The 23,799-nt window shown below is 39.3% G+C and overlaps 1 protein-coding gene across 1 annotated transcript in view; it reads right to left on the reverse strand.

Annotated features, from left to right (window-relative positions):
- The window catches only part of ITGA8 (integrin, alpha 8), a gene marked incomplete at its 5' end in the record, with an annotated part of 112,583 nt that overhangs the window by 6,021 nt on the left and 82,763 nt on the right, over positions 1-23,799 (reverse strand). The window contains 3 exons of the mRNA XM_010137137.1: positions 4,183-4,284; positions 17,407-17,520; positions 21,783-21,908. Coding sequence (XP_010135439.1) covers positions 4,183-4,284; positions 17,407-17,520; positions 21,783-21,908 — 342 coding nt within the window. The remainder of the gene's footprint in view (positions 1-4,182; positions 4,285-17,406; positions 17,521-21,782; positions 21,909-23,799) is intronic.

The raw sequence follows: 23,799 nt of genomic DNA on the forward strand, positions 1-23,799 counted from the left end.
GTCTCACTCCTGCCTGTGTGCATCACCAGTAGAACATAATGCCCCTAGGCTGCTTCCTTTTATACTCTTTATACAAAGACTTGCAGGGCTACTAATGCAATTCCTGGTGAACAGTTTGGCACTGCAGTCCTGAGCACCCACAGAGATGAGGCAGAAACTGAGGGGGAAGAAAGAAACAAAGCATTCCTTCAGTTTTGCCTGCCTCATTTCACCCTGTGTGCATCACCAGTAGAACATAATGCCCCTAGGCTGCTTCCTTTTATACTCTTTATACAAAGACTTGCAGGGCTACTAATGCAATTCCTGGTGAACAGTTTGGCACTGCAGTCCTGAGCACCCACAGAGATGAGGCAGAAACTGAGGGGGAAGAAAGAAACAAAGCATTCCTTCAGTTTTGCCTGCCTCATTTCACCACTTCCACAGAAGACTGTCCCTCCACCACCCCATGCTGCCCACAACAGTTTTACATATGATTTTGATTTAAGACAAAGTTTTATTATTCAGCTTGGATTCCTGTTCTTCTCCATGCAGTAGGATCAGAGCCAGGGAACATTTTTGGGGAGATTTATCTGTTTTCATCTAAGGTGGCCTATACACAAGTGTTGCATGTTGGCACTGTACTTTAGATGCATGTTGGCTTTCCTCTCTGTCCAGGACTGAAAGATTTTCGTGCTTCTTTGTCAAGTTGGTGAAAAGTGCATCTCACAGACTTGAGAGGAGCCATCTGACTTTTGGCTTTTCATGCTGCTGAACAGTCTCACACCTTTTGTATGGAAAGGATGACAAGGAATGCCACTTGCTCAAGCACTGAGACGAAGGTGAGGCCAACAAGAGAGTTATGGACAGAGCCTTTGTCTGCTCCAAGCTGGTCTTAGCACAGATGCTGTCTGACAGTCTTAACTTCAGAATCACTGTTGTGGTTCCAATAAAGTCACTTGTTGCTCATGAAAGTACTTCCATAGGGGGACTTTAATTTTCCTTTTTTTAAATGTGCCACAGTTAAGCACATTGTAAGAAGATATAAGATTGGGGGTTTTGTACAGTTTTGATTTTGCTCCTGATTTTGGTGTTACATTCAAAATTGTCTTTGATTCTACTGGAAGGCAGCACAACGTGGAGAGGAGCATACGTGGTAAGCTGCCAGTTCATCGGCAGTGCTTTGTGGAAAGATGGGAATTAGGTTTTCCTAGTGCAGAATTCAGAATTCAGTGCTTGCTACTGGGATTCTCACAAAGCTATTTTTCTTCCTTCTTGTTTTTAAAACACACACTTTAAAACGTAAAAATAACTTCTCCATAATTTAATTTGCTACTTTAAGAAACAGCAGCTAAACTGATTATTATGCTAATGCTGCCACTTTTACAGCCCATGATGACCTTCCTCTAATCTTCAGTCATTTTGCTTACAGAGACTGAGAAACAGGAACTTTTTAGTAACTCCTACATGTTCCCATCCAACCTTTGCAGCATGATGTTCTTGCATGCTCTAGAAAATGCTTGAAATAGAAGTTAAAAGCTCCCTTGAGCTTGGAGCCATAATTAATATTGACACTTATGTTTACATTTTACAAATGTTTGTGCAAATATATTTCATAAGGAATATAAGCATATTTAAAATGAAAGTATTATCACTGTGTAATAGCTGAAAAAAGTCATAAGCCTTAGTCTGAAACGAATTTTACTCACTGGTCGAACAGTTTAGACTAAAGGCATCCCCTCTTCAAAACTGGCTCAAGAACAAATCATTGCTTGTTCTAACTTTGTACCTTTTATAAAAAAAATACTTACACTTTGCATATGAAATTCATCAAGTAGGACAGTATTATTTACCATAATACCACCTCAAAGAAAAAATGGAAAATCTCTCTTGAATGATACAGCTGTTAGCAAAGATATTCAACTAGTTGAACAATAAATGATTTTAATTCCAAGCCTGTAAAAATGAATAGAAATACTTCTATTGATGTCAGTGGATTTTGGTTTAAGTTCCATGAAGTTCCAAGCTCACTTTCTGTTTGATGCCATTTTCACTCTAATGTTTTACTACAAAAGATTCAGATTTTCTTACATTTAGATAACCTTTCTCACACCTATGTATCACGACCCTCTGTTCATGGTACAAACCTGTACTCCATGATGATGGGAAAAAAGACCTCAGTGCTGCAAATAGGACTATATGACTGTGCACTACTGATGTGTATGGGATACTCATGCTGTTAAAATTAAATATACATATCAGCCTGCATAGCTGGAACCCAGCACTGTATGAGTTAAATGAAGGACATTTGCTCTGATCTTTTGGAATACATTATCTTCATTATATAAACTGTAAAGTGTAGCTGATTCTTAGATATATACTTTCGACAATTATTTTTTAAATATTAAAATCTTTATTCCACTTCTACCCTTGCATTGTCTCAAAGAAAATCATACACTTGCAAATAAGCCTTTGGAAACTTTATAGACACAACCAGTGATCTTTTTCAGAAGGAGCAAAAATATTAAGCATTGCCCAATTTAAAGCAAGTATTTCTTCTTGCAAGTGGAACATCAAAAGAGCTTGTGCATATAACACATCAAGCTGTAGAGCTGGCAAGCATCCACTGCCATGTCCAGATATGAAACAACATAAAAGCACTATAGTTTTTCAACATTTTACAGTTGCCATTACAGGCATTTTGCTGTAAATCATCTGCAGCAAGTAACAAGCATTTATACCGGCTGGAGTAGGAGAATAAAATGCTTATCATCTGATCATTTGGTAGATCATCTGACACTTGTTGAGAACAGCAGGCTATCACCTGGGGTAAAGCACTTCAGTCCAGATGAAGGCACCACTATCAACAGAGTTCTGCACAACATGTGTTTCTGGTACAGAACACATGCTGGAAGAAAATAAAAAGAGCCTGAGTATATCTGTCAGCTAGGAGCCTTTGAACCTTTCTGGATGAATACTGCATTAAGCATCAAATTTCTCTGGTGAAATCATTGTTCTCCTGATGTTAGAAGTTTGAGTCACTGAGCATACAGAACCAAGATTTCACCTTGTAGCTTCTCAGAGCAAGTATTAATCAACCATTTAATCCATACTTGTTGAAAAACAAAACTTTATAGCCTGTATCCTCTAAAATATATTCAAAATAAGCTGCAAAGTGTATTATCACGTTGGTTTTTCACCTAAGAAAACATTCTGTTCCCTATTACCACACTTCAACAGACTGATATGATACATTTGCACCATAGTTTAACTTAGAAAAGTTTGTACTAAGCTTACCTTTTAGAAGGACTTTATAAAGATGAGCACAGCAAACCTTCGAATTTCAGATTACTCTAATACTAGAATCAAATTCTGCACTCATATTTTACTTACTTCTGTCAGTAATGACAAAATAGAGTGAATTTTGACCATGGTATTAGACACTGTAAGAGGTAAATTTCCTTTAAATTTCTCCCCAAACTCAATGCTTTGGCACCAGCAAATGATTAAATCAAACTTATGCCTCCAAGATTAACTTTTCATACAACAATCCAGGGCCATACAAATCTTGCTCTGCAGATAAGGCAAATACTTTAGTATCTATTAATCATATCTGGAGGGATTACCAGGTAATTTCATGTTTTGCACCTGATGTGCTGTGAGATGGAAACCCTAGAGAGACATATAGACCTTTCTGAAAATCAGGGTTTCAAAAAAGCTTAACACAGATAGGAGAAAAGTTGCCACAGATAATCCACAAATTTGTATGAGCAAACTGCTGTCTGGGAGAAGACTGAGCTCTCTAAACTTGACAGAAACAAGATTTTGTATTTTGCACAAAAATTTCCTCAAGATTTTTTTACCCCAAATAAGGTAATTAGACACTTGCTTTCACAGTTTTGTTCTTTTCTTCTGGGTGAAAAATCCGTCCTGATTATAATAAAGCACCGTGCACATTAACGCAGCAAGAAATTATTTAAAAGTTGAGTTAGTATCATGTATCAACAACTTCCACAGAAAGCAACAGAAGTATTTTCTTTAGGTATTATTTCAGGAATTTACACTAGAAACACAGGAAAGACTGATCTCAATATTTTCATCTATATTATAAAACTTCCACAGCTGTGATCAGAATGACCATGTGCTTCACACAAATGTGTAAGAATACATTTGCTTCACACAAAGGTATCATCTTCAGTTACTTACTGCTATGCTTCCCTTGGGGAGGTTTGCTGGTTGCACTTTATATGGCATGCCCTTAACTTCGAAGGACACATTGGAAGAAAGAGTATAGAGATCATTCTTTCTCTGAAATTACATAGAAAAAGAAATTAGTAAAGACCATGTTTACACTTAAAAGCATTATAAGAAATAAGCAGAGAAAAAATACAAAGCATTCATTTCCAAAGGCACAGATGGTTTCTATTGGTAGAGAGTAGAGCAATCCTGGGACCTGTTGTATGTGACCACAAGACAAACACATAACAGAGCATAAACCTGAAAAACAAAGGCTCCCTGTTCAAATGGGGCAGGAGGGTTAGATACGCAGAAGACATTTACAGTTGTTTCTCATATTTCTCTCTGAAATTGGAGACTGGTGAGTTTGAAGCAGGGGGCAAGTTTATGAGGTATCTAAGTTTTAAAACACTGTCTCTGCTCACCCAGTTCAACAACAAACGTGGGTACTTGAGAAGATTTCCAGGCCTATGTTGAGACCAGGATGGTTTCTCTCTGAAGACATCAAAGGAATGACTTCCCATCAAAGAACAACAATAGGAACAAATACACAGGCGCTTCGCTTAGAGTGTGATTGATTTCCTATTGCAAGAGAGCTCAAAAACCCCTGAAAAACTCACCTTGCTGTTTTACTACATTGTGGAACTGCAATAGGAATGTATAGCAGTCATTGTTTAGCTGGCTGCCTAGTAAAATATTTATGTAGTGCTCATTAGGCACTTCAACAAACCCAAAGACATGCAGACAAACCAAACTCTTTGCCAGTTCTCTGTGTTTCATTTTTACTTGCTTGTTTTTATAAAGTATTATTAGATTGGATTAGATTGGATTAGATTATATTAGGCATTACCCTCCTTGCTTCAGAATGACTAAGAACAGTTACATCATATAAGCTCATGCTATGACTTCTAAATTAGTGCTTTCACCTGATCTGGAAGCCAGGTAGCCACTGACACACTACATCTGAACAATTGCGTGTTTCATTGTGCTGTTCTGACCTTGACAACATCTCCCACTCTGTGCAAAGTGCCTTGAAATGGTATTAAGTTCTGGTATGCCCACTGGAAAAATATCTGCCTAAATCTGTTACAAACCAGCATAAGCACTGACATGTGAAGTGTATGCCCCTTAACAGAATCCTAATGGTTGTAGCATTTACTACAATGGATATGAGTATATTCCACACATGTATTTTGAATTCTATTGAGCTCTTGACAAAGTTGATATCTAACTGAAGTTAGTTTGGGGGGCTAAGTACATGAGGTATCAAGTAAACCTTTCAGTTCACTGAATTTGACATGTTCCAATTTCAGTGAATGTTACTTTGTTACAGACAGAAGATCCCACACTCAAACCATGTCCTCTTTTTCCTTGTTTCAGTCTCAAGGAAGGATGTTTGAGTGGTTACCATGCTCTTTTGGAAGTCAACAAACCTGTTTCTAATTCCATCTCTGCAACTGAGTTTTTTGGAGTGACTCTACATGCAACTTATCTTGAATATCCCATCCCGTGTAAAGTTGGAGTAATGATACAGAGCACCTTTGAAAGTGCCTTGGCTGAAAAGCATTAGATAGTTAAGTGCTTATATGTCCTCTGGAATCCAGAAGGCTAGGAGTTATGACTGTCATTATATCTGTTTTCATTAGAGTCCTTGAGGTAAACAATTTCAATCTTTTGCATGAGAATATTTGAAGCCCTTAATAATTTTTGCTGTCTCAATCCTTTCTGAAATATGATGACCAGAATTCAACACAGTATTTGACTACTGATTTACAGAAAGACAGAGCCTTGTAAGTAAAACAATCTTTCATTTTGGTACCAGCTTCTCACAGTCCAGTGCCACTTCCTTAATCCCCTTCTGCAAAACTTTCTCCTTCCTTCTTTTAGGACTTCTGCTCCACTGACAAGACTTGGTTCCTATGTGATTACCCAAAGTCTTTTCCTCCCTGCTAGGTGATGTTTTTCTCTGGAATTTCCTGTTGCATCAAAGGCATAAACCCTCTAAGAATTGCTTCTCTCCTTTCAGCTGTTTTGTGGAGCAAAGACTGAGATAAGAAGACCCCATGATAGTCTGGGCTACTGTTTCTTTCCTTCAGTGGTAGAGAAAGGTTTATTTGGTTTGGGAGCCAACTTAGATGCAGTTGGATGACCATGTCCCAACTCCAAGTTTTCACAGAACTGCTGAGGTTGGAAGGCACCTTGGAGATTGTCTATTCCAATTCCATGCTCAGAGCAGGGTCAACTAGAGCAGTATGCTTAGAGCCATGTCCAGTTGGATTTTGAGTACCTTCAAGAATAGGGACTCCACAAACTCGAAGCAACCTATTCCAGTGTTTGACTGCCCTCACAGTAAGATGCTTTTTCTTATTTTAAAATTGATTTTCCTGTATTTCCATTTGAGTTTATTCCCTCTTGTCCTGTTACCGGGTATCATTGAGAAGAACCTAGCTCTTGTCTTCTTTAGTCCCTTCTATCAGATGTTTATACATACTGAGATCCCCTCTGAGCCTCCTCTGCTTCAGACTGAACAGTCCCATCTGTCTCATACTCTCCTTGTTTATCAGATGCTCCAAGTCCTTCATCATCGCTATGGCCCTTGGCTGGACTTGCTCCATTTTGTCTGTGTCTCCCTTGTCTCAGGCAGCCCAGGACTGGACACAGTACTCCAGATCTGTCTCACAAGTGCTGAGTAGAGAGGAAGTGTCACCTCCATTGACCTGCTGGCAACACTCTTCCCAATGCAGCCCAAGAGACTGTCAACTTCCTTTGCTGCAAGGGCACACAGTGGCTCATGTTCAACTTGGTGTCTACCAGGATCTCGAGATCCTTTGCTAGAACACTACCTTCCAGCTGTTTGGCCCCCAGGCTGTACTGGGACACAGGGTTCTGTGATACAGGACTTTGCATTTCCCTTTGCCACATTTCATGAAACTCCTGCCAACTCACTTCTCTAGCCTGTCAAGGTCTTCTAAAGAGCAGTACGACCATCTGGTATACTTGCTGAAAGTATACGCTGTCCTACTATCCAAGCCATTAATGACGTTAAACAGTATTGGCTCCAGTATTGACTGCTGGGGTACACCATTACTGACAGATTGCCATCTGAACTTCATGTTTCTGATCAAAATTCTTTGAGCCTGGCAGTACAGTCAGATTTGAATCCTCCTGTCCACCTATCTTCATGCATTTTGACAGTGTCAAAAACCTTGCTAAAGTCAAGATAAAAAACAATGACTGCTCTCTCCTCATCAGCAAAGGTGAACCTCATTTCTCTCAGTGCAGAATGCTATCAAGTTGGTCATGCATGATTTCTCCTTTGTAAATCCACACTGACAACTCCCAATAATCTCCTTATCCTTCACATGTTTGCAAATGGCTTCCAGGGGTTTTTTCTCCAGCACCTCTCAGGGATTGAAATGAGAGTGACTGGCCTGTAGTTCTCTGGACTGTCCCTGAAGATAGGTGTGACATTTGCTTTCTTCCAGCCCTCAAGAACTTCCCCAATCACCATGACCTTTCAGAGAGTGGTCTTGCATTGATGACCAGCTTCCTCAGCACCTGTAGTTGTATCCCATCAGATGCCTTGGACTTTTGTATGTCCAATTTGTTTAAATGTTCCCCTAATCCAATAATTCCTCCACTGACGGTAAATGCTGATTGCTGCAGGTTTTCTCTCTGGTTGCAGAGGCCTCAGATTACTGTATGCAGATTTTACCAGTAAAGACCAAAGTGAAGGAGGCATGGAATGAGTCAGCCTTTCCCATGTTCCATTCAGTAGAAGACTCCTTTTCCCCTAGACTTCCTTTTGCTGCTGATACACTTGTAGAAGCTTCCTTGATGCCCTTTAAGTCCCTTACTAGGCTCAGCTCCTGGGGGGCTTTTACTTTCCTAACTCTGCATGCTCAGACACTGTCTCTGTATTTTCCACCCAGCCCCTGCACTGGTTCAGCTGACCCTGCTTCCATCTCTCTTGTTTTTCCTTTCTGTGTTTGAGTTTTACCAGGAGCTCCTTGTTCATCCATGGAGGCCTCTTGCCATCTTTCCTTGACTTCCTACACGTCCTGATGGACAGTTACTGAGCTTAAAGGAGGTCATCCTGCAGAGTTACTCATTCTCTTGGACTCCTCTTTTCTTCAGAATCATCTCCCATGGAGTTCTTCCAAGCAGATCACTGAAGTGGCTGAATGCTGCTCTCCTGAGATCCAGGATTGTAGTTCTGGTATTTGCCTTGTCCATTCTGACTTCTTTTCAAAAAATTAGTTTTCTCTTCAATTATGTGAGTGTTTACTGGTGACATGAAGCCAGCACATTTATTGCCTTCTGGAACTCATTTGACAATGCCATAATTTTGTTCTTTGAAAATTTTGAGAGCAGATAAATGTTTATCAGAACATTTAATCTCGCTCGGGTCTTGTATTAGGAATGTGCTATATGAAGCAAACTGCCTCAAATGACTACACAGTGATAGTAAAATCAGCTCCTTAACATAGCTGGCATCTAAAGAAAAGGAACTACCTTTTCTATCAACAGTGTTTGAAATGCAAAATTAGACCAATGTAGTATTGGACTTGGCAAATAAGGATTTTTATACACTTTCATGGTGCTGAACATCTATGAGATAGTCTTCAGAAAAATAATTTTTCCTTATCATACTCATTATTTTCCATTTTCAGACTCAGGCCATTCTTCATCTTTTACTCTATGACACTAGACTTCTCACACTAAGTCCCAGCATACTTCTGTACTTGTGCAAAGATCCGCATTCAGAAAAAAGACTGAAAAAAAGCCTTATGTTTTCAATTCAAAGCAATTCATATTAAGTACGACTCTGTGTGTGATTTATGATTTATAAAAGTAATCTGTAATGGAGAGAGCAGAATATGTTATATTATTAAGAAGTAGGCATTAGACATGCAGCCTGATTAGCTAAGGTATAGTAAAGGCATTAACTCTCTTGAAACATCACATAAAAGAAATAGAGCACTCAGGAAAAAATAAATCTTTTTACCTACTATACATGGTTTATTTCATTTTCAGCTTATATCAGCAGTATGAACATAGGAGGAGGGTGCTTCCTGTGGATTAATGGTTGCCTGAGGTTAATAACCTTGGGTTGTCCCCACAGCTATCAACTCTCCTTGACTGTCATTAGGTTCCCAGAAATGCTGCACATCTCCATTGCCTTACAGGAATGGACAGTATGAAAGACTAGAGAGTATTTTCCTGCATTCATAGAATTATGTTTGTGGCAAAAGGCTTTAAAACAATGGCTGTGGTCAGCATCAGTTGCAAACAGGATTTTCACTTGTACCAACACCTTGGAGATACAGACAGCTGTCTCTCCTACAGCCTTGTTTATAATTCTCATGTCATTTGTGAGAAACAGTATTTCTACACCATACCATTTTTAAAATAGCGCATCTTTAAATATTCAGTGCTTACTGGAAGCAGTAGGACCTGTGGTTTGCCATTCAAGCTGAAGATTTCATTATGGCTCAGAGGAAGAGGAAGGAGGGTTTGGTATTTGTGAATGTGAGAGCCTAATGTCCAACAGTAGAGAGCCCAGCCCTAGCTCCACTGGACTTTTGAGGCTCCCTTTGTGTTAGAATAAACAGAATGAGCTGTTGTGTGCATCACTGAGACAGTAGTTTGCCAATGTCCTGGTAAGTAGGCAAAACACGGCCACCCCCTGTGTTGCTTGGGTGGTAGAACCCTGCTGGTGTATTTATTAAGGCTTCTCTCTCTCCACACTTTCATTCTACAAATAGATTTTTGAACTGAATTCTGTTTTCTTTAAAAGCTGTGAGACACAGAGGCATCCAGAAATGAAGGAAAATGTTCCCAATAAATATTCAGTGCAGTGTTTCCCTAAGTACAACTAAGATAAATAGAAATAATGTGGGAAGTGCTGGAAAATCTTGGACAATTTGAAGGAGAGTTCTCTAGGCTCCAGTGCATTGCTGGCGGTTTCCACAGGAAGCGGAAGTTATCTGAAGTCTCCCCAAGCATCTATAAGGCATATGGGAGCATCCTAGTCAGGAAGCTGACTAAAATGCAGGGACAAATCTTGCCCACAGGGAGCTAGACTAAGGGTAGGAGGGTCAAAATTTCTGGCAGCTTAAAATTCTGACAGGTCTTATGCAGATTTGAAGAGTAACTACTGGAGAGATCCTCAGAATGACTTTGTGACACTGCCTCTATGGAGCATTGTTCAACTTCTCTGAAATACTTTTCTTCTGGTTAGATGCAGCCCAGTGAAGTCACCCTAGCTGAAGGGCATGTACTTTTTCTATTGCAAGCTGCATGCTGTGGTGGAATTCCACCTCCCCCTTGCCCCCGAATTTAGGTCTGTTGCATATGAGTTCAGTGCTGTTATAACAACATTGGCTCTGCTTGATTAAAACTTGTTTCCCTTCATTTCTGCTGGAGTCTAGCACATTTTAGAGATAAGAGGGTAAGCAATATGGTGCTACCTTTTAAATATATGCTTTGGGAATTCATTAGCTTGCTCTCTTACCTCCAAAAACCTGAACTACTGCCAACAAATAGAGTAGCTTACATAAATGCTGAGAGTAGAGGTCATACAACTCTTGCATTAGTTTGTTAAAAATATATATATATGACTCTGTGCATGGTCAAAAAGTACTCGTGCTATTTGCAACAAGAGGTTATGTCCACCCAAATCTATCTGTGACCAAAGACAATACAAATCCTCTAAAAATCAACACATCCTCATCTCTATCATTAACTTCTTGCAGTTCACATATTTTATCTTTTACATACTTTTAAACAGACTTTTAAATTATGATAGTGGCAGATACTTTGTTGTGATTTTAGAACACTTTAATGTACTTTAGCACATCTAGCAATGGTATCGAGTTCTGCTCTTGTTAACATTTTGATGTTATTATAAACAACAATGAATGAAAACAAAACTAGCCCACACCCAAAAAAACCCTCCAGCTAGTTCAGCCCAGTGTCAAGGTCTCTTTCTTTCTAGCCTTCATTCCACATAAACGTAAAAATCCAGTATAATATGGTATTTTTGGCCACACACAGTTTTCTTTTTTATGGATTTGGTTTTTTCAAATAACAATAGTTGTTTGACCTAAAGGCAAATCTATTGGATGACTTCCTCTTTTTGTTACTATTGTGGCTTGAAGGGCAGGGCATCAAACGTATTGGTTGTAATTCTCAGTCTGAATTAAAAATCTTCAACTCCCCTGTAGAGCTTATATATAGCAATTGATGAGAGAACAAAATGTCTCTCTCACTAATTTTTCCGGTGCTTCCCCACTTTTATCCCTGAACAGGGAATTTATGTTGGCTGCAGAATTGTACTTTCAAAACACTAAGTAAGATTCCCTTGATTGAGATATTTTCCACTGGACACAGGAAGAGACTCCGTGGTGGGGGATGCTGAGAACAGAAACTATCGTTCCTTGGGATCACATCCCACTTACAGATGGAACATCTGCTCCCATAGTAAAGAGGAGAGGGATACAAGTGCTTGAATAAAGAAGCCTATACAAGAGCTATATTTCTCACCTGTCCTGGATCCATTGATTCACCTCAGTTCTGACTTTCAAGCCTGTGCAAACACACGTACTACACAGACGACAGTTTGTGTGGCCCTGCTGCACTGGTTATCTGCATTCTGCCTCCAGTGGCCTTCGTGCAGCTAAACTGAATCCTTGTCCCATCAGCATTACCTGGCCTAGAGAATTTCAACCACTCTAAAAAGAGGCTCTGAGTTCACCAGTAGTAAAAAAATATGGAGATTCTAAACAAAATTTCTCATCAAGGGAGTACAGTTAGAGCATGCACTCTAACAGCGATGATAGCTCCAGTTGCCAGGCTATGAAGGTAAAGGAGGATGAGAGGACTGGCAGGACGTCTAGCAGATGACCCAAAATAACAGGGTATTACATCAGGCTCCTTCTCATTTTCTATACCCTTCTACACCTCTCAGTTTCTTTCTATGTCCTTGTAGTGGTGCAGCTGCAACAGAAGGGAACACCATCATTCTACAAAGCAGGGATGTGAGGTTTCTCAAGCTGAGGCAGGAGATGATGAGTTCATGTCTTCCAGTCATGAATTCTCTCATTGCTAGACTGCCAGCTCTAGCTTCTGCCACTGAATATTGAATAAACAAAGTCCCCTTTAAGTCTTTCAATTAATGCTATAGGTACCTTCTGAGTAATTTTTAGAATCTGCCTTCTGAGAGGGTGAAAATATTCCCACTTAATCCTGATTTGGGTGCCTACCCTCTTGATAAGGGATAGTCATCACGCACCACCCTGGCTGTTAGTGCAAGTCAATTTGTCTGAAGTACCTCAATGTTTCCGTACACTGTATAGGGAGCCTAGGTATTTAGTTGCAGGTTTTGGATACCAGTCTGGGGCCAGGCACTTAAGATCTGGGTGTTGCAGCATTCATCCCCTTTATTATGTCAAGCATATATTTCCATTTTCAGGGATCTAAAAAGAAAGAGGAGGAGTGCGTGTTCAGAAACACTGTACTAATGTATTTAAAAGAGAAGCCAAAACATGTCTGTGTCTAAGGGAGCACATGTTTATAGTGTGGTGCCATGTTTCTGTTGCTTTTCAGCTTTCAGAAATAAAACTAGATTTTTCTCCCTTCTAGCTATTAAAGTTGATGAAGTCAGAGGTGCCAAATTCAAATATCTGGATCCATCTAAAGTCAAGAGAGAAACAATACAACTATATTCAATAACATTAAAAGACAATAAAATAAATTTCAAACCTCTTGGGAACTTTGCACACCCTCTGTGGTTTTTTTACATTACTGCCTCCCTAAGCTCTCCCAGAAGGAGCTTTATATAATTGTAAGGAACTTTCAATATGGGCTGAAATAAGTCAGGAATGAGCCGAGTTCCACTTCCCACAGTGCTGTAAGTGTCCAAAGATCTCGGAGCCTGGAAGGATGTTGCAAATCAGACAGATGGTACAGATTCATCATTTAGAAATACATTTTCAAAACTGATGTTTTACTAGCCAACTCCTGAGTCATATATTAAAAAAAAAAAAATCAGAATCTAAAGAACTCTAGGCAAGATCCCCTTGGATCTTCATCTAATGACTCAGAAATACCATGATTAGACAAATAGGGACATAATAGAGCCCTAACAGAACACAACGTAACATAACCATGTAAGGTTGTTTCTCTTCGGCTCAAATCACCCTATTATTTGCTTGATCAGCAAGTCTGAATCCACAAGTCAGCTTTAGTACAGGGTTCATATTTACAACGAAGCTTTGAAGTTAATCCAAAAGAGTTTGTGATTCTTCTTGGCCTTTGCACAATGTCTGTCTCTATCTTTGTTGGCTGGTTGGGAAATTTGGGTTGCTTTATTTACTCAAACATGACTAATCATTGCATGTCATTTAACTGTTGCTTGTTATGACAGGTTGGGTTTTAAGGTTACAGATTACAACTGTCAAGAGGCAAAGGGGTCAGCTGTTGTCAGTTGTCAGTTTAAGTGGAAGAGGAAAGAGTCACTCAATACATGACTGATCTTTTGTGGCAACAAAATATACAGACTGATCCATGTAACTTCAACAGGAAACAAATTATTTCATCCTAGCATTAATCAATCAATTTCAATCATGTTCTTCTCAGGTTTTCATTAGCATATTTATGAGAGGAGAATACAGAATGAAAGTTTGTTCTCAGCTTCAATAAACACAATTTCTTCCTTAGATCATCTTATCTTCATGTAGATTATGAAACAGTTGAGGAATGTTATACATCACAATTATCCTGCTTTCTTTGGCATATGAAAATTTTGTACATGCAAAAGATTTTGGGATGTTGCTGTAGAGATAGCAACTTTTCCTCTAAGTTTCTTTACAAAACCATGTCTGTGGGGTTCGGTCTGGCCCTTGAACCGTCCCTCCTGGTGCAGAATCACCACATCTTGATTATTTTGACTGTTTCTAAATCCTTACTCTGAATCTGCAGATTTCAGCCTAGCTGACAGCAGTTGTTTTTTAGGTATACTTTAGCTACTTCTGGAATAACCTTAGGAAGCAGATGTTCGCAGGCTTACTAAAAGCAGATTATGCCCTTTTAAGGAAACTAATTAAGCTCTTCAGTGATGGCTCTATAACTGTCAATTTTAAAAGAGGATGTGAAAATGGGAACTTCTTCAAGGTCAGTGGGAGGAAGGCAACCAGATCCCATCACACTATTTGCTCTCTCTCTCTCTCCTGAATATCTAAGTTTGCTTGTGACGCAGAGTTTTGTTATTCTGGAAGCTTCTTTGGCATACACGGGAGGATGCAATAGTTCTCTGGGGACTACCTTTTTTACTTAGAAAAAAACCCTGTTGCTTCAAGTTTTCTGAGTCTTTACAAGGCTCGCAAGTTACTATTCAAAGGAAACAAAAATGTTTCCGAAGGATAGAGATAAAAGGCGAAATAGCAGCCCATAAAAAGTCTTGTTTGATAGCAAGGGGTATGTAAGGACAGTGAAGTAAGCAAAAGATCTCTGTGTAGGAGTGTTTGCCATGAGATCCCTGCACCGAGGATGCCTACTGGATGGTTCATCCTTGCTCCTGCCCACAGCTTGGTGTAAGATTCCACCTCTGCCTTGAACTCACTGAGTGAAGAGAGGTGCAGGCATAGCCAGCAGGATTTATTCAGGAGCAAGGAGAAGCTAAAGGGATTGCAGTGCCAGCATTGCCTGGTGTGTTTTCACACACCGAGGTACCAAGACAGACCTTTGTCCCTTCTTCATCCAGACCAGGAGAAAGGCAAACTGTTTCAAATCAGCTGGATAAAGCATCCTCTAAAGATATCTCTCTGTCTTGTCACCGGTTACAGAGTTAGGAAACCAGCTTTGGCATCTAACTTCCAGATGATTAAAATCAGGTGAGTCCCACTGCTCTGCCATTTAAACATAGCACTGAACTTCATGCAGTTATCCTTGTTCTGAACCTACGTAAGGCTAACTAAGCTTATATTCTAGAAAAAGATTCTGTCTTTATTAAGAGTCACTAAGGAAAGGAGATTTCATGTCTTCTATATCTAGTTTGTCCCAACTGTCATGCATCCTGTGTCACAAGCAAAAACTCAGAGAGGCACACTCTGTTTCTCATTAAATTTGTTTACCTTTAATCTCTTACAGTTATTCCTTGTTAAATACTAAGCTGGACTTAGAAAAACTTTTATGAGGCTAATTCCCACTAAAATAGCTGTAAATAGCCCAGAAAATTGGCATCTAAGAGTCTGTGCAAGGGCTTTAATTTATGTGTTTGTTTTTTCACAAGACCTTGGTTTTGGCCCTTACAGAGTTAATTAGATTTCAGCAGCAGAATAATGTGCAGGAAGACTTGACTGGGTCTGAAATACGTCAGGTCCAATTCCCAGTAAGGCAGCTAGCTAAGGGAGCTAAGCTTTATCTTTTGCTTGGTGAGGAAGAAGATGGGGAAGGTTCACTGTGATACTGCTTGCACATTGCAGTGGTCAAAATTATCACAGATTGTTCCAGCCAAGGATAATATCACTGCCTCTTTACCTGTCTGTACGTGTTAGGAACAGTGAACTAGTGCAGTTAAATTCTTAACTGAACTTAACACTAGGCAGTGTGCAAATGTCAAACAGCCTCTTACTGGAATGAGGAAAAAATGGAATGAAATTCCCATCATATTTTCCAATACATATCTTTTCCCTTAGAGGGCAGAGATGCTTACATACAGGCATTTTCACATTTGCTAACTATGCTGCCTCTCAAAAGTGGCAAGGAAACTGAAGAAACTTTATGGAAGTTTCTTGGGATTGGTGGTTAATAGAAAGAAAATGTACTGACACATCAGGAATTAATTCATCTAGTATCTGAAACGATGTCCTTTGTTATTGAACTAGAGAGAAATCACTTTTTCTGAAGCAAGGTCAGAGAGTTCGATGTTCTCTTCAGTTGTAATGGTGCTAATAGCTGTTACAGAAGAAACAGTGAGTGTGACCGTAAATCCTGACAGAAAGGTAGAAAAACTTCTCAAATCATCCTTTTGGTTACCATTGCCATAGTCCCATACACTAAGAGAGACCTGTGACCCCCAAAGGATGCACCCATTGGAGATCTGGAGCCATGTCTGAGCTGGCATTCAACTTTCTGTAAGTACTATCCTATCTGCTCTTTTGTTTCTCCAGGAAAGAAGTTAAGTGAGGAAGAACTTCTTATATCTACTTTCACATTTGAGGAAAAAGGGAAAAATTATCTTAAAAGGTGTGAGGAGATTAATTTAGAGCTCCGGTTGGAAGCTGAAGATCCTCAATTCTTCTCTTGCTAGGGTAAAAGCTACTGTGGGGATGAACCATTCTTCTCCTACAGCTATGGGGAACACAGGAAGGTTCTTGCATTCAGGTAGAAAGAGTGGGGAATTCTACATTCCTTGAAGAAGGAAGGTGATAATCAGTTTGATCAAGATAGGATCTGTAGTTATTTCCTAGTAAGAGCAAACTGAATTACAAATTTCTCCATGTACTGCCCAGTGTTAAAGATATGATAAACCACATAGTACTACAGACACATGGCCAGCTGTGAGGTAACAGCTCACAGTGCAATCCCTGGCAAAGTCTATACAATTCTGAGAGCAGATGAAATTGGAAGCAGAAGAATTTGCAAAGAGAAGTTAATTTTTCCCATGGTCTGCACTGTCCTTACTTTTTAGTAGTAAGACACAGATGGTCCCTAGATGAGTGTTGTATGTCATATGAGCTTGATACATGTTACTACTCCCTAGATTAACAGAGGATAAATAACAATGAATTTTTAAACTGGACACAGTGTACACCATATACTGTTTGGCTCCAAGAAAAACCTTTCATCAGGAAAGACATGATGAATAGAGAACACATCATGGAGACGCAAGAGATGATTATTGATTTGGGCCAGTCCAGGAAAGCAGAAACAAAACCAGGAAAGGTGTTTAAAAATAATCTTGGACTTTTCAGGTAGGATTTAAGACACGAATTTGAGAGAGTGATAGTGAGAAAAAGAAAAGTAAGCAGCATGCATGTGACCTGAACAGTAACCAGTGACATGTTATCTTCAAAGAAAGTGATAACAAAAAAGATTTGCATTTGATTTTGTCATTTGTATTCTTAAATACCTGGTCAAATAAAAGATGTAGGGGTCTTTGCGTATAGAAGGGATTTTTGTGTGCATTACCTCCAGGAATGTTTGGGCCCACAGCCGGGACCTGATTTTTAGCGCTGCGCTCTTCCCTCTTTCCAGTTGTCCCACAGTGCAGGAAATTAGGATACACTTCACATTTGTACAGTTCTGTGTACAAAATAAAGGGAAGTCACACCTATGCTTTAAAAATGTATATAATAATTTTCAAATTCTATGAATTAGCAAAACAAATCAACTTTCCCTTCAAGAGTTAAGCAGTCTGAAATCAGTAATATCATCTAATACATGTGAGATACCCCATGAGACATTGTGAGAACTATAAACCAGGGGGGAGATTTGTTTTGCACCATCAATGATTACAACCACCTACCTGAAAATAAAAGTAATAATTTTCAACAATATCTACTCTGAAGAACTCTTTAAATGTCCAGGTACTTATCAATCTTTTGAAGCATGTGCTTTGTCTTTATCTATCCATCATTAGTGATTTTAACCCTTTTTTTTTTTCTGTTCTCTATGCCTGAAGTCTTTATTTATGTTTTTAAATCTTTTCCCTCTTCTAACTCTCCTGGTTTTCTTACTGGTGTTTACATTACAGCAGCCAGAACATTTGCTGAGATTCATTAGTTGCTCTGCTTGAAACTTGTTGTCCATGAAACGTTCCTGATGAGCAGTGATTCTGGCTCATACACAGGGATGGAGACAAAAGCCAAGAAATGCAACTCAAAACTGCATATTCTGTTGGAGTCTGCCAGAAGAATGTCACAAAGAAGGTTAAAAACTGAGTGAAAGCCACTGAAGGGAATAAGCAGAGTCTCATGGGGTAACCACAGAAATTATGCAGTTGTTTGGGGTGTAAAAAGGAAGAAAGATCTCATACAAAAGTAATTAAAAGTGTGTGTAAAAAAATGTATAGGTTTATATACACTGTATATATATGTGTGTGTATATATATATAGATGGATAATATATATACAGGTTTATATTTTCACTGGATAAAAAGCTGGCTGTATGGGTGGGCCCAAAGAGTGGTGGAGAATGGAGTTCAATCCAGCTGGCAGCTGGTCACCAGTGATGTCCCCCAGGGTTCAGTATTGGGGCCTGTTCTCTTCAACACCTTTATCAATGATCTGGATGAGGGGATTGAGTGCACCCTCAGTAAGTTTGCAGATGACACCAAGTTGGGTGGGTGTGTCAGTCTGCTTGAAGGTCAGAAGGCTCTACAGAGGGATCTGGACAGGGTGGATTGATGGGATGGGGCCAATGGTACGAGGTTCAACAAGGTCAAGTGCCAGGGCCTGTGCTTGGGTCACAACAAGCTCCTTCCACAGGCTTGGGGAAGAGTGGCTGGAAAGCTGCCTATCCGAAAAGGACCTGGGGGTGCTGGTGGACAGCCGACTGGATATGAGCCAGCAGTGTGCCCAGGTGGCCAAGAAGACCAATGGCGTCCTGGCTTGTATCAGCAATAGTGTGGCCAAGAGGAATAGGGAAGTGATTGTCCACCTGTACTCGGCACTGGTGAGGCCACACCTTGAGTACTGTGTCCAGTTTTGGGCCTCTCACTTCAAGAAGGACTTTGAGGTGCTGGAGCATCTCCAGAGAAGGGCAACAAAGCTGGAGAGCAAATATTATGAGGAGAGGCTGAGGGAACTGGGATTGTTTAGTCTGGAGAAAAGAAGGGTGAGGGGAGACTCTCTACAACTCCCTGAAAGGAGGTTGTAGCGAGGTTGGGGACAGTCTCTTCCCCCATGCAGCAAGTGACAGGATGAAAGGAAATGGCCTCAAGTTGTGTCAGGGGAGATTTAGGTTGGATATTAGGAAAAATTTCTTTACAGAGTGTTGTCCAGCATTGGAACAGGCTGCCTAAGAAGGTGGTGGAGTCCCCATCCCTGGAAGTGTTTAAAAGACATGTAGGTGTGGTGCTGAGGGACATGGTTTAGGGTCTCTGATAGTGCAGGGTGAGCAACTGGACTTGATCTTAAAGGTCTCTTCCAACCAAATGATTCTGCGATTCTGGATACATACAAATGGGCTTTGCCTGAAAAGTTTTGGTTTGATTCAGGAGGAAGGCTGAAGTTTTAATTGATTAATATTTTTATAACGAAGCACAGAATCCTTCCCTCACAGATGCTTTTTTGACACTCATGACAGAAGGTCTTGGGACCTCGAAAGCAAAGCTAAGTTTTCACAAGCATATTCCCTCAGGACAGTGAGAATGGCTGCGCTATCAAAGCCCATACTTCTGAAAATGAGATGATAATGTATGTTAACATCTGAAAACATCTTTAAGGAATCCTGTCTCTTTACAGACAGCTTTTTCCACAAATCTCTGTCTTATCACAAGTTAAGAAGCTGTATTCTTAATAACTTGTTTTCTAAATCTGCCTGAAAATGAAACTGTAAACCCTGGAACTTGTAACTATAAACAGTTTTTTTGAAATTAATATTTCAAAGTATCTGTTTATTTGGCTTTTCATATTTAAACATCCTCCAACCAGATTTATTTATCTTGCAGGAAGGAGAGCTGTTTTCATTAATCCTGGTGGCCATAAAAACATATTAACAAAATAAATCATTAGTATGCAAAAAAGTCTACTTTTGGCTGACATTTTACAACTGCACACATATTTCTACTTTTCTTAGTAATGTATTTAGCCTGTAGTGATTTTCAGAACACTGTAACATTAGAACTAATGGAAAGGAAACCAAATGTTTAATAAACTGTATAAATAGATACGAGGTTCTCAGAACATTTTTCCTGTCTGTGAAAATGTATACTTTTAGTGTGTCAAAACCCCCACATTTTTTCTGGATCTGTAGAACACACAGCTGAAGGCACATAGAATTGGGACACCTTTCTAACTGAGCAAATGACAGATTGCTTTTCTATAGCCAGCCTAGAAAGGTCCTGGTACATATCCAGCCATAGGCAATGTACCCAATCCTATCCTAATTTGTGCTTATCAAAGCCATGTTGCACTGCTCATCACAGTGCTGATTTTACATTACTAAGTACTCAGCTAAATGCTGTCTTCATCAAGCAGCTGAAAAATTTCTGTGTCATATTTTAAGATGCAGACACAGTACATATTTAAGAACTTTGTTAACCACTTTGAGCTGCTGCAGTAATTTCTATGTTAGCAGCATATGAAACTAATCACTGCGAAAGATAATTGATAAGGTATTACTGAAGAATGGATTAAGTGTTCTGTGGTATTGACTGGTATGTCTTCGAAAGCCCAGGCACTTTTCCTTCAGCCCCAGTGGAATCAGATTCTTCCCAGGGTATTAGGTTGATGAAAGAATTACACAGAAATCAACAGTGATTGCTGTTTAAAATGGGTTCATTTGTGATTTTGTTCTTAACAACATCATGGTATTCATTACTTTCAGATTCTATCTTCTTTCTGTTATGAAAATTGCCAAATTAACTTTCAGAAGCAGCATAATTGTTCTATTATTCCAAAATACTGACGTCTGTGACGTTCTTTTCTTCCTACCGAATTCTGGTGATGTCAAGGAATTCAAACACGAGCTTGCAGTAAACAGCTTAATGAGAGACTGGACAGCATGAAAGAAACTCTGCCCAAAGTTCATAAAAATAGATGGAAAGCACTGACTGCATGAATCCCACAACTGACATGAAGGTCATGGAGTTTGAACACAGCCTCTAGGTAAGGGAACCTGATACCTACAATGCCTAAGTATGCTAAAGATGGGACATTGAACGCAGGAATGGAAAAAACCCCAACCTTCCAAAAATAAGACCAAGTCCAAATACTGAGGTATCAGACTGACTAACGGGACTGTTTTCATGGGAGACAGATCTTTGCTCCTCCTCCAGCATTGACTGGAATGTTAAAAATGTAGTGACCTGTCCCATTTGCCTTGCTTGCAGTAGTGTAAAGAAAAAGAATCTTACCTTACCACGTGTATGTAAGTACCTACTAGGGCAACAAATACACTCCAAATTATTTGTACGTCAGAACGGTTGCTTTACTTGAAAATGTTAAGTGTGAGCTACTCTTTACAACAGCCATAGTAATAGGAGTTAAGTTAAGGAGACCTACCTTATGGAAGATGGAATCTGAAACACAATTTGTGGGCCCATTCTCTAAATCTGTGCTGAAATTCCCTGTGTTAAAATGTGCCATTGCATGACCACAGAGGTTCGTCTGCTAACAGTCTGGGGTAAGGCAGCCGGGAATTTAGCATGTGTGATCTTTAATGTAAAAATCTGTCAAACTAAATTGCAAACCCGTGGCATGGGGATTTTTAATAAATAATATTTTAAACTGAGAGGTTAAAAATCACTTGGAAAAATATTTACAAGACTATAAACAAACTGCAGTCAAACCAACAGACACACTGCATGCATAGTCCCAGATTACAGCTTTTAGATAGCTCACCAATATTTTTGCAGAGTTTTTTCTGTGCAGTTCTGCTACTGTGACATCCCTCCTCCTGATGTAATGAGAAATTGTCGAATTGTATAAAAAAGCAGCAAGTTCAGGAGTGTCTTGTGGAATAGCAAACTGCAAAGAGAAAAAATGTGAATGGTAATGACATACATACTCATACAATGATTCTAACAGCTTTCTTCCTTTCTCAGAGGTCTAGAATTTTTGCATAAGACTGTTTTTTCAATTTAACAGTACAGCCATGAGAATATACTGTCTTCAGCTAGAAGCATGATAACTAATAGCACAGCAAGATATTGCCCAATTATAGGAATTACATTATATAACTTTTTTTCCCCACTTTTTACTGGTGTCAATTTCATTGCTGTACTTAATTTTGTTAGAATCTTGAGGCCAGATTCTGATCTCTCTAACAGGATAAATTCAAAGTTCTGCACAGAAATCCAGTCATTACTTCTGATCAGAATCTGTCTGTTGAGGTATAACAATTTTACCAGCTTTAGAAAGTAGAAGAAAAAAAAACCCCAAATCCAAATTCTATCAATAAAACTGTTCATCATTATTTTTCACATATTTCTTTTGGTAACAACTCAAATTTGTATAATTTAGCGGTTTGTTAATTTTTAATCTCTCATTTTATTAAAATGCGGCTGTTTCAAGACTTTCTTTCAAGAAACCTCAGAGGACAGCCAGGGATCTAAGTGCTACAAAGGGAAAGATAAATTCTAATTCGTGACAATCCAATCATGTAAAATCACAATAAAATATATGTGAATATATATAAGTTTGCAATAAGATCTCAACAGGAACTCACCTAAACATAGACAAGACTATTCTTTAAGGGCCTTAGATTATAAACAGCTACATCGGAGCCATCTTATCAGTTCCTTTAACCTCTGAACACAAAGTATTCTAAACAAATTCCTACAGAAGATGTTAGTGATTCTAAGAAACGCTGTAGCACTAAAGGGAAGATAATAGCTATAAACACACAAAACCTTCCACACAGTAATGCTGTGTAGTACTAGATTTGGAAAATTTGTACCATTCATCTGATTAAAATTATGAGGCTAAAGAAGGAACTGTTTTCACATCATCTGAGATCTTCAGTCAAAAGCAACTACAACATGAGTAATACTCTAAATTATTAACAGATTAAACCCCCTTACGCAAAAATAAGAATTGTTTTTCCTGTTGCTTAATTAGGTTAACTTTATCTTTTTGTAATAAGGGAACAGTCAAATAGCTAGTAAACCTCTCCCTCTCAACGTGATAACACGTGGGAATTCTCTTTCCAGCATTCTTCCACCAGCACATACAGGCTTCTTTAACGACGACAAATTTAAAAAGCCACAATATAATGACATGGCTTTGAAGAAGCCCTCAGTATATGACCACAACTCGTGGAACTACAGTGCTCATCTATTGAGAATATGCCATGTGTGTCCCTCTGTATCATCTATCATATTTGGAAACCACTGACTATACCTCCAGTATTTACAGGCACAGGCTCTATAAAACTACTTCTTGCCATCAGCCTGGAGGAAAAAAACCCCAAGTAGTCCATAGTAATGGCTCAGGCCAAAAGTCCATCTAGCTGAGCACTCTTCTCACAACACTGCCTTTAAGCAGTCGTGGAAGGAAGAGTATGAACAGGGCATGCATATACAATGCCCTCCCCTAATAACTTTCAGCTTCCCAATGTTTTCAGCTCAGGGACTTCCTGATCTGCATGAAGTTTTTGCAATTTATTAATCTCCACTGAAATCCTCTTTTGTGAATTTGTTCAGTTTCCTCTTAAAACCATGCAAACTTTTAACCCTGATGACTTCCTTTGGCAACAAGTTCCAGACATTCAATACCCCTCACCATGAACCACCACTTCCTTTTGCTTGTTTCCAATCTGGCTCTACAAGCTTCATTTGATTTTCTAATTCCTGTGCAGTGAGCACACTGCATTCTTGTGCAGGAAAAGGCAGGGAGCAGTCAATCCCCACCCACGCTC

The sequence above is a fragment of the Buceros rhinoceros genome, unplaced genomic scaffold, assembly GCF_000710305.1.
Source record: "Buceros rhinoceros silvestris isolate BGI_N320 unplaced genomic scaffold, ASM71030v1 scaffold10115, whole genome shotgun sequence".
Classification (NCBI taxonomy): domain Eukaryota; kingdom Metazoa; phylum Chordata; class Aves; order Bucerotiformes; family Bucerotidae; genus Buceros; species Buceros rhinoceros.